The sequence below is a fragment of the Crocodylus siamensis genome, chromosome 1 (assembly GCF_052110815.1).
Source record: "Crocodylus siamensis isolate JL-2025a chromosome 1, ASM5211081v1, whole genome shotgun sequence".
NCBI classification, from domain to species: Eukaryota; Metazoa; Chordata; order Crocodylia; family Crocodylidae; genus Crocodylus; species Crocodylus siamensis.
The window spans coordinates 216,340,418-216,356,100 of NC_143395.1; the positions used below are offsets into that span (position 1 = coordinate 216,340,418).

Genomic DNA, 15,683 nt, shown 5'->3' on the forward strand with positions numbered 1-15,683 from the left:
AACTCAGTCCTCTGTCAGGCAAGGGGCATAGAAAGCTTTGTGCCATATATGTTCACAGAGTAGGGCTGGCTCTGACCCTCGCAGCACTGCACTCATGGGATATACCTCCAACAAGTAAGTGGAAACACCACCTCATTTGCTGCTAAAATCATGCCAGGGAGATGTGGGATGTGATATTGCACCAATTGAACATGTTAGACTGCATCATGAGGTGACAATTCTCAACATCATGTGACGTTTTGGAAGTAGGTCCCTTAATTCTCCTGTCTGAACTTTCTGACTATGAGGGTGGCCAAGCAGTGGACTGGGCTATCTAGATAAGTTGTGGGATCTCCATCCCTGAAAATCTTCAAAAACAGATTGGCCAGACACTTGACTGAGATGGTTTTTCGTCAGGGATGAACCTGCCTCGAGTAGAGGGCTGGACAAGATGACCTTGTGGGGTCCCTTCCAGCCCTACTTTCCCAAAGTCCTGTGGGGCCACAGCAGAATCAAGACAGCCTGAACTGTGGGGAAAAGGGAAAGTGCTGTAAAAACCTTTATATCTCCTTTTTTCTCCTTCTCTTTTTGACAGAAACCTGCTGCTCCTGACTCTGGGATTGACAAACGAAGAAGTATTACAAATATATGAAAGGTTAAGTAGCAGTACTGCTAGCAATGCCACACAGGTCTTTAGTCCATCTGGCCCAGAGATTAAAACAGTGCTGCCAGTCACAGGTGGGGAGGAAGCTGAGAAAGATGTTGCACTAGTTCCTGGGTTTGGGGATACATTCTCCTAATGGCTGGACATGCACAAGTCTGACTAGCTGCCAATACCAGAGACCAGTGAGCAGGAGGGGAAAAGGAAATAATGCCACTATTAAGCCAGATCCAAGGATCTTTGTGGGTGATATCTTTTATTGGATTAACTGCATACCTGAGAGGGACACCAACAATCTTTCAGGTACCGCTCAGAAGGGATACGTGGTACCCAAAGACTTGTCTGTGTTCCTCCCTCCTATACAGTTGGCCCAATAACAGATATGACCCAGAAAGATCCTTGCCCTCTGTATTTTTCCTTGACCACCATGGCTACAACATCACCCCAGTGCTACCACTATAAAGCCAGAGAATTGACATGACCCAGAAGCCTACATGGACCTTCATCTCTGAGCTACAGATACTGCAGTGCACAGAACTGTCTAGTTCCCTGGGGAAGCAGGGAAGAGGGGGTGGCTGGTAGACAGGCAAAGAGCTAATTTGACACTGAGCTGGAGAAGGGAAATGAGGTTTAATACTGTGATAGGAAGGGGACCCCAGGTAGGTTGCCTGCAGCACCTTCTGCTCCTAATTACAGCATGCCAATCTCAAGATCCCTTTCAGGGTGTTTGTAGGTAGGTGGCTAAATGCCTTCTGCTTGCATTAAGGGGCTGACAACATAGTGCCTTGAGTGCAGAATCCCTTTGCCCACTGCTGTTCAGGGAGCAACCTCACTGTGTTTTTCAATGCCTCCCTCCTCCCTGTCAGCAGCTCTGCCTCTCAACTTCAGTAAAAGAAGGGGCTACTCTGCGCAGCCTGCCCCACACCAGTGATGCTGCATGGGATCTCCCTCTCAGGAGACTGCCTGACTCTCCCTCTAGAAGGAGAAGGTCTCACCTATTCTGCTTCAGCTCCCATCAGCAAAACCCCAGGGGTTCAAGGGAGCACTTGGCTCCACTTGTTCCCCCTGCCCACAGCAGCCTGGAAGCTCTGATGATATGCTTCCAGCCTTGGCTGGAGCCTGCGCCCACCCCATTAACAAACCAGACTCTCCTCCCCTCTAATTTCAACTTGAGATCCAATTAAGAGTAAGAGAGAAGGAGGATGGAGAGGCAGAGCCTGGAGCAATGGAATGTAAGAGGCATCCGGGCACATTCCAGCTAGGAAAAGAGAGAGCTTTATGGGAGGGACGGGCTCCCAGACCCTCTCTTCCCACCCCCCACCCCTCTTCATACAAGCTGTCAGAACAAAGAGGCACCAGGCATTCAGTTCAGCCACAGAAAATAAATATGCTGGGGACACTCCGCAGGCCCTGGCCAAACACAAAGCCCTGATTAAGCAGTCATCTCTACTGAGAGCCAGCATGGCATAGGGTACCATTGCAGCTCTCAGGCTAGTGTTCCCTTCTCTCCCCTCCATCCTGGTTATTTAGGTGAGGGGGGAAGAAGGGAGGGAAGTTCAAATTGGCTTAGCTGGTCAAACGGGGAAGGGGAAAGAGATTGGGAAAGGGTGAGAATAAGTGAGGGGAGGTAGGCTGAGACCCAGAAAGGAGAAGAGAGACAAGGGAGGTGAAAAAGAAGATGACTGTTGACTTTATCAGGCCAGGATGCAGGCTGGAAGGGGGAACTGGCCTGACTGGGTATGGGGTGAGGGCTGGGAGGGATTAAGCGCCTCATCTTCTATTATAGTTTTGTCTGTCCTTCCTTAGCAGACAGACCTCTGCACATCCCCCTTTCTTTCTCCTGCCCTGCTGGGAGCACAGGGCAAGTTTGTCAGGAGGGAATTTTTTTTAATTTAATTTGTGTCCGAAGCCAAATTAGTCAAAACTAATTCCAAATCCAAGAGTCCAGAACCAGAAGTGGCCCGGCTACCGGCAAACATTCTCCACTCGCACCTGGGGCTTCAGATGTTTCCAAAACCTGGCGAGCATCCTACTTGCAGGCCCAAGCTCAGAGGCTTGGGGTTCGGATGCCCCTGAGTTTTACTTGCCCTTAACTATAAGGCCCTTGGAGCAAGCAAGCGAGGAGACTCCCAATTTCATAAACTGGGCTTAAAGCTGCTGCACCTCGGTGGGTACTGAACCACACCGGAAGAGCAGTTCTCCTGTGATACGGTTCAAGAAAACTGTTGGACACAGATACATAGTATTTCCCCTGCCAGGTTAAGAAGCCTTTTTTTTTTTTTTTCTGTTTTTTTGCACCAGTCCTGGAAGCACTGCAATACCAGGTCAATGCATGGAGTGGATGGAGCACGCTCCGGTTCCACCACCCAATACCAAAAAGAATCTGCTCAATATAGACCTCCTATGGAGGACATATCAGAGACAATTACCCTGGGGAGTTCGCCTACGTGGTCACGCTGCTTCCCCTGCCAGGTAAGAGGCCACTACGCTTATCCTGAGCCTTCAAGGATGGAAATGCACTAAGGTTTATTGCAGGTACAGCTCTGAGGCCAGAGGTTTTGTGGCTGTTTTTGTGAGGGAGAGGACTCTTCCCCTTAAATCTTTTTTTCAGGGAAAATAGGCCCCTGGGAGTGGCTGCACTCAATGTAGATAGTTATAAAGGACACAGCAGCAGTTAAGTACCCTCCCCTCCCCAACAGCATCTGATTAATTATCTTTGGTGCCCACTTGAAGTGCCTACTGTGGGTGCTCTCCACACACATGCAAGCCCAGAAAGCCACCACCTTTGCCCTGGAAGCTCACAGTATACCAGGAGCTAGCACAGGAAGGGTGCAGTGGAGGGAGACAATCAAATTATGCAGCTTTTGTATACAAAATATGAACACAAAGCTGCTACCACCAACCTCTCCTTAACCTTAGTCAGCACATGGCCTATTACTTGTTGGTTTCAGAAGACTGGCTGACAAATTATGGGTAAGTAAGGGACAAGGTGAATGTAAGTAGCATACATTTATTAAGGCTCTGATCCCACGATCCTTCATTCATGTGAATAGTCCCAGTGAAGTCAATTATCTGCAGTATACTGGGCTACATATATGCAAAGGTGTTTATGGGATGAGAGTCCTAATTAGCAAAATGCAAGCAATCCCCTAACTTCATAAGAAGTATTTGAACTATAGTTAATACTGCTTTAAATTAGATCGTCATATAATCCTGGAATTAGACAGAGACTTATGTGTATGCTCATGCTTATGTATACTGGTGCTTATGTTCATGTGTGCACTCTTCTCCATGTGTGGTTTGAGGGGATCTGGAAACCAATGTGCTGCCTCCCATTTGCACTAGGACAGCCTGTAGTGGCAGTGCACAACCCTTTGGAAAGTCTGCAGGCTGGGAAGAAGGTTTGGAAGAGAAATGACTGAATCTTAAACCCAGTCAACATACCCTAAAATGAGTACAGAAATAAGCTGATGTTTCTATGGGCAGAGAGGGACTTAGCCCTGTGGATAGGTCTCCTAGGGTGAAAGGTCCTTGACCTGCTGTGTGGAATCACAGCTCAAGCAAGAGCACTGGCAGCTAGACAAGATGGGTGGGGCTGACCAAGGGAACCGGCAGGGAAAAGAATATCTGAGACATGGTACGGGACTGCAGCATTAACATCTCCCTTAAATAAGCAATGGCATGGCAGATGGAAACAGGGAGGAGGTCTGAGCTGTCCCACCCCACCTCCTCCACCCACAATCCTGGCCCTGGGAACTTCCAATCTTCCCACCTTTCAACCTCCAAGAGCCAGTAATAAACCCATCTGTCCTGAGATGGGTACCAAATGCCACCAAATTGTGTCTCCCATATGCCCCCTATCAGTGGGGGAGTGGGGACTCACGCCAGCCCCTGCAGTGCCACTGATTAATGACTAAGCCAGCTGACTCTAGCCCTGAGTTCTTTCCCGAGGGATGGGAGCAGCTACTGACCTCAACTTCTGCGTTATATTTAACAAAGCAGATCAGAGAATTTGCAGGGGGTAATTGCTCACTGAACTCTGCTTCTTTTTGTGCAGGCAGGACATCTGTGAGCAGACGGCAATTTGCTCAAATTGGTCGTCCACCTGAATTCACTAAAGGGCTTGCAAATGCTTTCTTAAAGTCACCCTCAGCTCAGCTGTAATTGGTCATGCAAGTCCTATGCTTTTCTTTTTCCCTGATTGGAGGAGTGGAAGAACTGGCACTGGTTCACCAGATCAGTGAAGTCAATGGAAAGATACCCATTGGCTTTCAAAGGCTTCCCACTGGTTTCCATTATTATCAGGAGGATAGTGTGAGGAAGTTGCAAGGGCTTTGTCTCTCTTATGGTGAAGGAGCAGTCTGGGGAGAGGAAAGAGATCAACATTTTAAAACATGTCTAATCATCATTTCCTTCAATTGCATAGACCTTGCCTAAGGCATCATTCCTAGAAACAAGAGGCAACTGTAAGACTGACTGGCTGGGCACTGAGTTAAAAGGGAATTTTCCTTGTTGCCTTCATATAAAGTAATGTTCAAGCTGTGATCAGCTCCACATCTGGCTTGTTCAACCATCTTTGTGCCAGGGCTCTGGTGAGAATTTGTAGGAACCAAATGTCCCATTGCTGCTTGTCCTCGATGAAACATCAAAGCCCATTGCATTCAATAGTCAATGTCATTACCAGCCATGGACACAAAGTAATTGGGTATGTGTGTGTACGAGCATATGTACACAGAGTCCCAGCTGCAGAGGGTGCAGTCAGAATCGTGTTTCTTTATCTATTGGTCTGTTTAAAATTTGCTTTCCATGAATATCAGTGCAAGTAAAACTCAGACGCTTAGATATTCACGGGGGGAGAAGAAGGGGAGGAATTCACACACACAAAAGCAGCCCAGCTGCAGCCAAAGCAGATTCATTTTGAAATTCATGAAAATATTCACAGAACACTTTCTGTGCTATTTGCTTGAGCTCCAACACTTCAAGGGCAGGCACTGAACCACAGGCTGTGTTCTACGCACAGGAATATGTCTATGTATATGTGTGTGTGTGTGAATATATGTGTATACATACATACATACGTATATGAATATGTATATGGTCATCCTGTGTTTCTGAGCAGCCGTGGTCCCTTAGCCCTGAGGTATATATCTGTGCTGTATTGCTAAATAGGCACAGTCCGTTAGCTTTGAGTCATATATTCACAGTGTGCCGCTGCACAGTTCCAGGCTTCTACTCCTGTGTGATAGCCAAAGCAAGCTCCTGGGTAGCCACAATCACGCTGCTCCACATACATCGCGTTCCTATGCAACAAAAGCGTTCTGCCCACTTGGAACGTACGGGCAATAGCAAGGAAGTAAAGCCTCAGCATGCGGTGAGTTTAGGGTATCAGCCCTCTGACCTTCCCCTCTTCCTCTCTCACCCCCTTCACAGGTTTCTTTCCTCAGTCCGCTCACATGAGCAAGGGAAAATGCTACAGCACACAAGGGAAACACAGCTGAAGCCCCAAAGAGAGGAGCTGTGTGTGCTGCCTCTCTCTCCACCATAAATACAGCTGAGACAACGACTGGGTAATTGGCTAAGTGCCTGTCAGCTTAATAACAGAGAGGCAGAGAAAGAGAGGGAGAGGGAGGGAGAAAGAGGGAGATTTGTATTTACTATTCAAAGCCATGGATGCTGCCTGCCAGTGGATTTCAACATGGGTTTTGTTTGCTCTGTAAGGGAAGAAAGTGAACGGACACAGAGTTCTGAGTCATGGTCTCCTTCACCCCAAGCGTGGAGGTGCAGAACAGGACGGGGGGAGAAAGACCAGGACTGAGTTAGGTGCCACACAGCCATGATGAGGTTCCTGCAGAGCACTGCTCCCAGACATGTAAAGCACTGACCTATGTCCGCCTAAACATCACCACTGATAAACAACAAGGGGCAGCAGAACTGAGCTTTAACCGTGCTGAGGAGAGTCGTGATGCCAGGCCTGGTGCCAGGTGCCTTCCAACACAGCTGCCCCAAGGGGTAGTTTGGGATCTCAGAAACACAGCAGACGAGAACTGCTTGAGCATGTTGCGCCTGTCCTGTTCACCAGCCAGGTGATGGCTTTTCTAGTTTCATGGAGTTCTTGCTAACATGACTTCACTCCAGGGGCTCGACTTTCCCAGTGACAGAGATGGGGTATGCAGCCATAAGGTGCCATGCAGATCAGGTTTAGTGCCATGTTAACTGCACTGATCCCAGTGAGCAGTCATGTGAAAGAACCAATTCTTGTCACAGCTGCACAGAGACACTGGTATAGCAAAGGACATACCCAAGATTACCGGTGAGGGGTTAAACCAGGAAGAGAGACCAAGAGCATGTCTTTAATGACATCATGTTGCATCTGGGACTTCCACCAGGAATTATGTCCCAACCGTTTGCTTCTGATCAGAATCCTAGACAAGCCTCAGGAGGTCATAGCTTAGCACCTCCTGCATGTATGCACAAAACCAGATATGCACACATGCATACAGCTAAAAATAGAGACATGCAAAAATACATGCACAGGCCACTGAAATGCATGCACATTTGATAAACTTTCCACAACCACAAATGTGCTATTCCAAAGTCTGAACTGATGACAGGAAGGTAAAGTACGGAAGGAAGGATAAATCCTTCCCAGGAGCAAGCCCACTGCAGCCATTGCTGTTACATCAGATAGGAATTGGCCCTGTTCAACTCTCTCAGAAGCAGAGACTTACACAGCTGGCTTTCAAGAACAAGTTTGTTCAGTATACAGTTTGAACCATCATAGCTAGACATCAGAAATCCCAGGAACTGCATGTTAATTCAAGGCCAGGTCTTTCCTTCTGACCTGCTGAGGAAAGGAGGGGAGGAGGTGTGGGCTCAGAGACCCTCCAGGTAACTCACAGGGCTATATAAATTTTAATGTCAACTAAATGGGAAAAGATACAGTGCTTTGCTGCAAACTGAAGTGTTTGTGCAGACTCAGGGGAGTAGGTTAAAGCAACGCAGTCTGATGCAGCCTCTCCTCCTCCACCTTCCCGAACATACGTTATATAGATGGTGCTATAAAATACGATACCCTTTGTGCAAGTATGTGTGTATATCTCTCTAGATATAGATATAGATGTATACACGCACATACTCTTGCACACCAGATAAATAAATATACACACATGCACACCCACACAACTTCCCTTTTTAATTTCCCTTGAGATTTTCTTTGTGATTTATGTAGCCCGAGACACTGGGCCAATGGCTCCTATCACCACTGGGCGTATATAAATTATGTACTGCCTCTAGCCTCTGAGGATACACGTATGATTCCCCTTGCCATACAGTACACACACAAAACACACATACCCCCCCACCCCCCACCCTACAGTGTTTGGTAAGAGGAATCATAGATATAGTGACACCATCAGCTGCCAGGCCTGTACATTTGGCAAAGTCTTCTGTCCCTTGAAATATTGTGTGTGTGTGTGTATTCATACTGTAGTTAAAATATATAAGATATTAGCAGAAGTACAAAACCTTCTGTACAGATCCACATATTTGTGTCTTTCTGCATTTGTACTCAGAGCCTGACAACTAAAGATTCATATATATGAGACAGAATGAAAATGAGATGGATCCTCCAGTCAGTTGCCTGACAATGCAGATCAATGCATGCTTTTGAAAATGCCTGTTTGCTGCATTCATTGGTTTGTTGCACTGATGATTTGCGAGGTAACATGAGCTGATGACTGAGGTATTCAGTTGGGTTTTAGTCTGAGACCTTATTTGGGACCTGGGAGGAGTCATTTCACCCCTCTCTGCCTTTCTTTCCATTTCTGTCTTGTGTTTATCTTGTCTCAGAGACTGCAAATCCTGCAGGCACTGAGATTTTTATCTTTCAAATTCATGCAGCGCCTAACACAATGGAGCCCTGATCTTACTGTGTTTAAGCACCACTGCAATACTAATGATGCTTATGATTATACTGGCAACACTGTATTATTATGCCGCATTACACCTTTGAATATGCCTATATTTATTCCTAAACAAAAAGCTCAGCTCAATGCTTCCTGTTATAAATCATATGCTAATTATAACTGTAATCTCAACAGCTTTTACTTTTCTTTTATCCAGATTGTACAGGACATAAACTTTGTTTTGATGCTCTGTGACTGTTATTGTTCTGCTAGAGGCAGCTTTATCCACCCGCCTTGCTCCAAATGTAAAATATCAATAAAATATTGGAAGGCCAAGAACACAGAGTTTGCATAAATTGCCTATATTACAGGATCATGCTAACAGCACTAGGATTATTGCAGGAATTTTGATTGTAGCCTGTCTTTTGACACGCATATAACCTTCTGAAACTAACTCACCTCTGGGCTAAAATTTCCCACCCACATTATCAGCCCAAAATTGAGTTTCTTCAGAATATTTGGCAATAGGTCAGTGTAATTCTTTTTTCTGATTGTTGGGGTGAAAATCAGTGGATCAACAATTGAGTTTATTTTATTTTGGCACTTGGAAAAACTCAAAAGCAACAGGCCCAATTCTGTGCTTAGCTAGATCCTCATTCTCAGAGAGGCTAAGCTTCTTCTGGGAGTGGCCTGGAAGCCTCCGCTACCTGTGATGTCAATGGAAGTGAAAGGCACTCTGCGGACAACCGTGGTTCAGGAATGGATCTGGTGGCAGCACTGAGCTTCTCTGGATTGACCTTGGCTTAACCAATTAGAATGGAGTTTGACCAGGGATGAACATGGGCCATTTTTCTCTCAACTAATGATATAATGGGCCTTGAAAAATGACAACGACATAGGTGATGTGTGGGGAGGGCACAGGGGGCATGTGACCCCCAGATTTCTGTGCCAACGGCAGGGGTGGCTGCAGCCTGCCTGAAGCCAATGCCTGGCAGCAGTGAGGGAGGTGATGATGGCATGGAGTTGTTCCCCCCCCACCCACTGTCAACACTTACCTGTTGTCTATGGACAATGAGTTAACTCTTTGTCCATAGATGATAGGCAAGTGTTGACAGTAGGGGGGCACAACTGCTTTGTGTGGGACCTGGGTCACCTTTAAGTCCTATCTAAGTCATCAAAATATTACACAAGGGGAGCTTAAGCACCATTCAACCTTGGGGTTCACCTTTGTAGTGGTGAATTTCGTCTCTGGGGCACACAGCATTTGTCCCATCCTACAGTATGGACAAGGTTGCCCTTTTCCTTCTAACTTAGAAGAAGGGCCAGCATGCATATCTGTGAGGCACAGCACCTGTTCTACCTTCCATATTGCTTCCAGGCAGAGGTTAGTCATGGCCCTGACCAGCAGCAGATGATGGTATCCCTATTCCCTGGTTCAGCTGCACTGACTGGCACACCAGGGTGAGCAAAGCCAAAGTGATCCCTCATTTCCTGCCCCTTTTCTCTCATGTCCATAGGCTGAAATGGAAGAACCAAGTGCACACTCCCTGCAACCTTTGCCTGCAGAGACAGTAGTGGGATGTCATGCTAAGATGTGGGTGTGATACCTGAACTCTCTGCATGTTCCAGCCTAGCAGCAGAAGTTGGGCCTGGTTCGGTCTCTAACTGAGATGCCCTTGAGGCGCAGCTAGAGGAGCACAGCAGTTTGAAAAAGTGGGAACTCTGTTGTTGCGGACTCTGATATTTAGCACTTTTGGGGAAACATATGGAGGCTGAATTCTGCCCTCAATTATGGTAGATCCATGCAATCCCAGTAATATCTGTGAGGTAGCACAGATGTCAGTGAGATCGAAAATGGGCCCTTTGTCAGTAATAATAGTAATATTAATAAGAATAATGGTGGTGACGATACATTTGTGTTATAGCATCATCTATGGGCTGTGCTCATGGATCAGGGATCATATTGTTGGTAGTGGAGGGGTGACGAGGGCAGTAGCCCAAAGTGCTACCTTGGTGAGGGGGCACAAAAATCTCACCACCACAGCAATGACTGACCACGCTGCCACAATCAGCATGGCGGTAGCCCACATTCCCCCAGGCATCTCTAGCTGCCCTGGGCTTAGAGCTGCCTTGCTAAGCCTCCGCCTATTGTGGTAGGCCCTGTACAGATACACAAATAAAGCCACCAGAGGAGTACTGACGAAGCTATGGCACAAGAATGCGAAATAACAGGTCCACAAAGGAGGAGCATATCATACCCAGTTTAAGGACTCTGGACTTCTGGGCCCCCAGGTCTGTACTGAGAAATGAAGCACATGATGAGACAGCACATTCCAAGACACATGAAAAAGCCTTGCTAGTTCACTGTCCCTTCCTTTTTAAAAAGAGTCAGTGGAAATGGCATGTCAAAAACCTATAATAAGGTAGTTTTGATGGGATATTATCAGCAAAATTTAGGCAGATTCTATCATGTCATTCACGGAACAAACAAAACTCGAGCATAGTGCGCGGGCATCTGCACAAACAGACAGATGGAGAATACTTCACGTCTTGAAGCTAAGTTAAAAAAACCCCAAATAGTTGTGAACTGACAAAATCTCTGATAATCAGTATAGTCATTTAGGTCCTTGGGAGCAGAATTGGACTGTTTTCATACCAACAGACTTTCACTAGTACTTTGCACTGCTCTTGGGGCCCCTGCCATAGCCTTACCTGGCACTATTGTCTCCTTCTCTCAACAGTTATGCACTGCCTGTGCATTCTATCACAAGCTTTTCTCATTATTATATATCTTTGTAATTCTCTGGCTAACTTCCTTATGTCAAACACTAAAAGCCAGTGACCTTCAGCAAGGCCAACAAATGAATCAAATTTGAAGCTAGGTCATTTAGGAGATGAGCCAAAAATGTTAAGAACATTTCTAAAAAGTCAACAGCAGGGGAATATTTTAAATGCCAGAGCTTTAAAGTTCCTTTTTATGAGATTTTCCAAACTTTGCAGAACAATTCTACCTTGAGAGGACGTGAAGTACATGAGACTTCAGAAGAAAGGCTTCTTTCTGGAGAAGGTAATTTGAGTTGGAAACTGGGCTTATAAATAGAAAGTGGCTAGCTCTCTCTCTCTCTCTCTCTCTCTGTCTACCTGCCTAAAACTCTTTTACCATGTTTAAAATACTACATATGCAAAAATGCCTACGTGAAAAAAGCTCTCCAAACTGTCTGACATTTGTGGAGTGCAGAATAATTTATAATCACAACCTTACGTGAATGCAATATTTGGAGTTATGTTACATAACTTTATATGCATTAGGTACACACACTAACTCATCTGAACTTTATGCAAATTTTTCCACTCGTATTCCCCCTGGAACTTCAATGCGCGTTTTTATTATTAATCACTGCCTTTCAGTTAAGTTGGGTGAAGTTGTTGCATGTTGATAAATAGCTACCATGTTCCACCCCAAACGTGGACACATATGACTGAAGGGTGAAATGGCTTCTACATGAAAGTTTCTTATTTGCTGCACTGTGCAGTTATACATCTGTGCTGAGCAGGGTTAGATGGTATGAAGGCTGGTGGATGGTTTGTGTCACCATTGATAAAGCTCCACCAGTGACAGTATAATAGTGGGAGATGTTTAAGTTAATGACACAGGAGACACCACCACCAGCTTGAAGGTCTTTTGAAACAAAGCATTCCATAGCGGAGTAAGTGGGGAGGCAAACAGTCAGAAACACCCTTGCATTAATGCCATGAGAATGAAAAGTCATCCTGGATTGCAAAGACTAGTGGTCAATGGATAAAAGTGATTTTACCTATCTCACCCCCAAATGGTAACCCCACCTCCTTCGAACCAAGGATGTGGCCTGCCTTCTGAAGCAGGGAGTGAAATGCCAGAGCTTAAATGACAGTGAGGCTTCCAAAGACTCCCAGGAAAAAGAGAGAGTAGAGAGAGCAGTTCTCCACAACAAAACAAAACCACCCTGTCAGATCTCTTTCAAGAGCCTTGGAAGGTCAGCTGAGGAAATGAACGCATGTGCTTGGCCTGCAATCACTTCTGACAGAAATTAATCTAGCTGGGAACAAAGTATTGCTTGGGGCACAGGCATGATGTTTGGAGGTGTGGGGCTTTTTGTGAGCAGGTAATTGAGTGAACATCTGGCTCACGCAGCTGGATCACCTCATTCAGATATTTTATTTCAGTGCCTCACATCACACGTGCAGCTACACAGTCCCTCGTGCACATAAAAAACATTCTTGCAGGCAGTCTCATTCACATCCCTGACAAACCCTCACACACGGCACGGAGCAACACCCCCTCTGCCGTGCCTGCAGCCTCTTCCACTGCCAAAGCTGTTTTAACACAAAGCAGCTAGATAAACTCCGGGGCTGCAAGGTTAAGTGGGAAATCAAGTTCCAGTGACCTCTGGGCAAGTGAGCTGAACGACTCAACTGCTGCCATTTATAGGGAGCACATCCAAGCACATGCACTTCCTAGACTGCCCCTCAAAATAGGAGACCGATGGAATTAACCTGTCTTTAGAAATTGGGAGCAGAGAAACTGGCTGGGAGCTCTGCAGGAAAGGGTTAATGTAATATCTGAATCCCCACAGAGTCCAAGGAGCCTGGAGTCAGAGGCAGCACTTGTTGTTAGGTGTTTTCCATGTCGCATCTAAACCCTTCCATCACTGACGCGAGGCAGATGAATTACTCTGTAAATCCTATTACTCCATGTGGATAAATCTTACATGCAAGTTAACAAGTCTGGAGAGCTGGGGAATGGAAGCTGCTGAAAAGGATGTTCCAGGATCAGAACAACCCAGCACACAGGAAAGAAGAAAAGGAAGGTACGCGCACTCCCCCCTCCCCCCACGCGTGTGCACGCACACACACACACACCTCTCCCCCACATTCTTCTCCCCCTCCCAGATGTACAGACCCCACCATTTCTACATGGAGATATGCAGAGCATGGGGGATCATGTAGCAGGCCGTTCAGTGACATTTAGCAGGATTTATTTCCAAAGAAGAGAAAGAAAACTTTGCTGGTGTTGTTAGCTTTGCAAAGGAATTACTCCCTAGATGCTCCGGGGTTTGTGCACTATCAGCTTCTCATACAGATTACAGGCTTATTTTAAATCGTGTCCAGTAGTTTTATTGCCATAATATAGAGAGCCCGTGACACACACGTTCTCTCTCTCTCTTTCACACACACACACACACACACACACACACACACACCCCCATATTTTCTTTCCAAGATGGGTAAAGTAGACTTTGACAAGGAGCCATGGGATACAGTTTGTTTCAGTTTTTTTCAGTTACTTTAGACATTGGGTTAAATAAAGCCTAGAACAGGCTAGGACAGACCCTCACAACCCTAGTATCATGATAAGAGAATCTCTACTCTGCACCACATCAGCAAACAATCCTTCACTTGGAAAGTGATCCTCCTGAGAACAATTCATTCAGACAGAGTATACACCCATTTCCTTGGTGACTGCAAGGAAACCAAGACAGCCAACAGAGACATCACCCATCAAAGCTGTTACCCTTTTTCCTTTCCTAGCCCACCAACTAAACAACCCCATGCACCAAACCTAAAAATCCAAGTCAGGGCTTCCAAAAGGACACTATGTCAGAGTTTGGGCAAGACAAAGGATAAAGTTTTTGCACAGGATCACAATGAAGTACTAAGAGAAATCGACAGAACATCTGGCAAGCACAGCTGGACCCCTTTCGATTTGTCCACGGATACTGCTGAAACACACCCGTGCAACGAGGGCGGGCTAGCAGGAGTAAATCTTTCTTTTGCCAATAAAATTCTTCCTCTCCAGAATACTATGGAGGAAAAAGGGGGTAGAGGTGGTGAGGGGAGGAATGTCAGAAGCTCTTTTTCTTGGGGATATTCTGGCTGAGACACACACATGCACGCAGCTTGACACTAGCAGCAGCAGCTGCTGCAGTTCAGGAGGTAAAATCACACACAAGCATGCATGCACGCGTGCACACATACACGCACGCGCACAGACACACACACTTACACTCACACACATATATATATTAGGAAAAGTTGGCAATGTGCCCTACCTGAGGATGGCTGTATCCCCCTGCCTCACGGTGATGTTATCAGTGCCTCGGGTATAATCCACGCTGCGGACTGGCAGCCCTGTAGGGAGAAGGCAAAGCAATCTCAGTAGGACCAGCGGTAATTGTTTCCGATCAGGCTGTGCCCTTCCTACCATGGCTGTTCTCGTTGAGTTTCAACGTATGGACTTCTTCTCTGTGCGTGTATGTGAGTGTGGATGTGGATAGACAGATGGATGTAAATTAAAAAAAAGAAAAGGCACAACAACAATAACAATAACGTGCAACTCTGTCTCTGATTGAAAGCCCAAGGAAGAGGAGAGCTCACGGTCCCTCTGAGCTGTCACTTTCTCTTGTTCTGCTCAGTCTCTTGCTGGCTTTAAAAAAAAAACAAACCAAAAAAACCTCTTCGAAAAAAAGTCTTAGTGAAAAACCCTCCAAAAAGGGGAAATGAATGTGTGTGTGTGTGAATGTGTTTGCAGGGAGAGGTGGGTGGCAACCAAGCAAGAGAAAAACCAGCTTGCAAAAGAATCAAACCCGTCTGGAGAGACGGAGGGGAGGTTAAAAAAAGAGAGAAACAAGAGGCCTGTGTTCTTCCCCTGCGCGTGTGGATGCTCCTGCTCCAGTGAGTGGCTGTGCAGTCTCTGAGCACTCAGCTCCCTTCCTAACCCACTTTCCCAGGCGGAGCGAGGCGAGGAGGGGAGGGAGGGAGCCTCACTAGTGAAAGAAAAACTCAGCGCTACACCAGGAGCACAGGGAAGAAAGCCAAGAGCAGCGGCTTCTCCACTCTCCCTCTCTGGGGGTGACCCACCCGCTGCTGCCTCCCTCCACCCCAACACCCCGCCATCCCCTCTGGCTTCACACAACTGCCCCCTTCAGCAGCAGCCAGCCCTCATCAAAGGCCGATGCTCCTTTAGGTTGTCACGACAACAGCTCCATCTGAAGCCTGGCCGATTCCTTAAGTAGAGGGGCTGGAGCTTAGAAAAGAGAGACCACAGTTAGGGAAGTGTGTGGAGGGGGGTGGTATACAGTGGGGATGGTCTGGAAACAGAG

At 46.5% G+C, this 15,683-nt stretch overlaps 1 protein-coding gene and 1 pseudogene across 3 annotated transcripts in view; both read right to left on the bottom strand.

Moving 5' to 3' along the window:
• Positions 1-15,461, bottom strand: part of LSAMP (limbic system associated membrane protein) — a 570,525-nt gene extending 555,064 nt beyond the window's left edge. The window contains exon 1 of one of the 3 annotated variants that reach the window (XM_090056554.1): positions 14,634-15,461. In XM_090056554.1, coding sequence (XP_089912680.1) covers positions 14,634-14,788 — 155 coding nt within the window. In that variant the 5' untranslated portion in view covers positions 14,789-15,461. The remainder of the gene's footprint in view (positions 1-14,633) is intronic. The other 2 variants (XM_090056572.1, XM_090056563.1) reach the window with 2 other exon arrangements.
• On the bottom strand, positions 2,928-3,154 carry LOC149874134 (U2 spliceosomal RNA; annotated as a pseudogene).
• Positions 15,462-15,683: the final 222 nt, after the last annotated feature.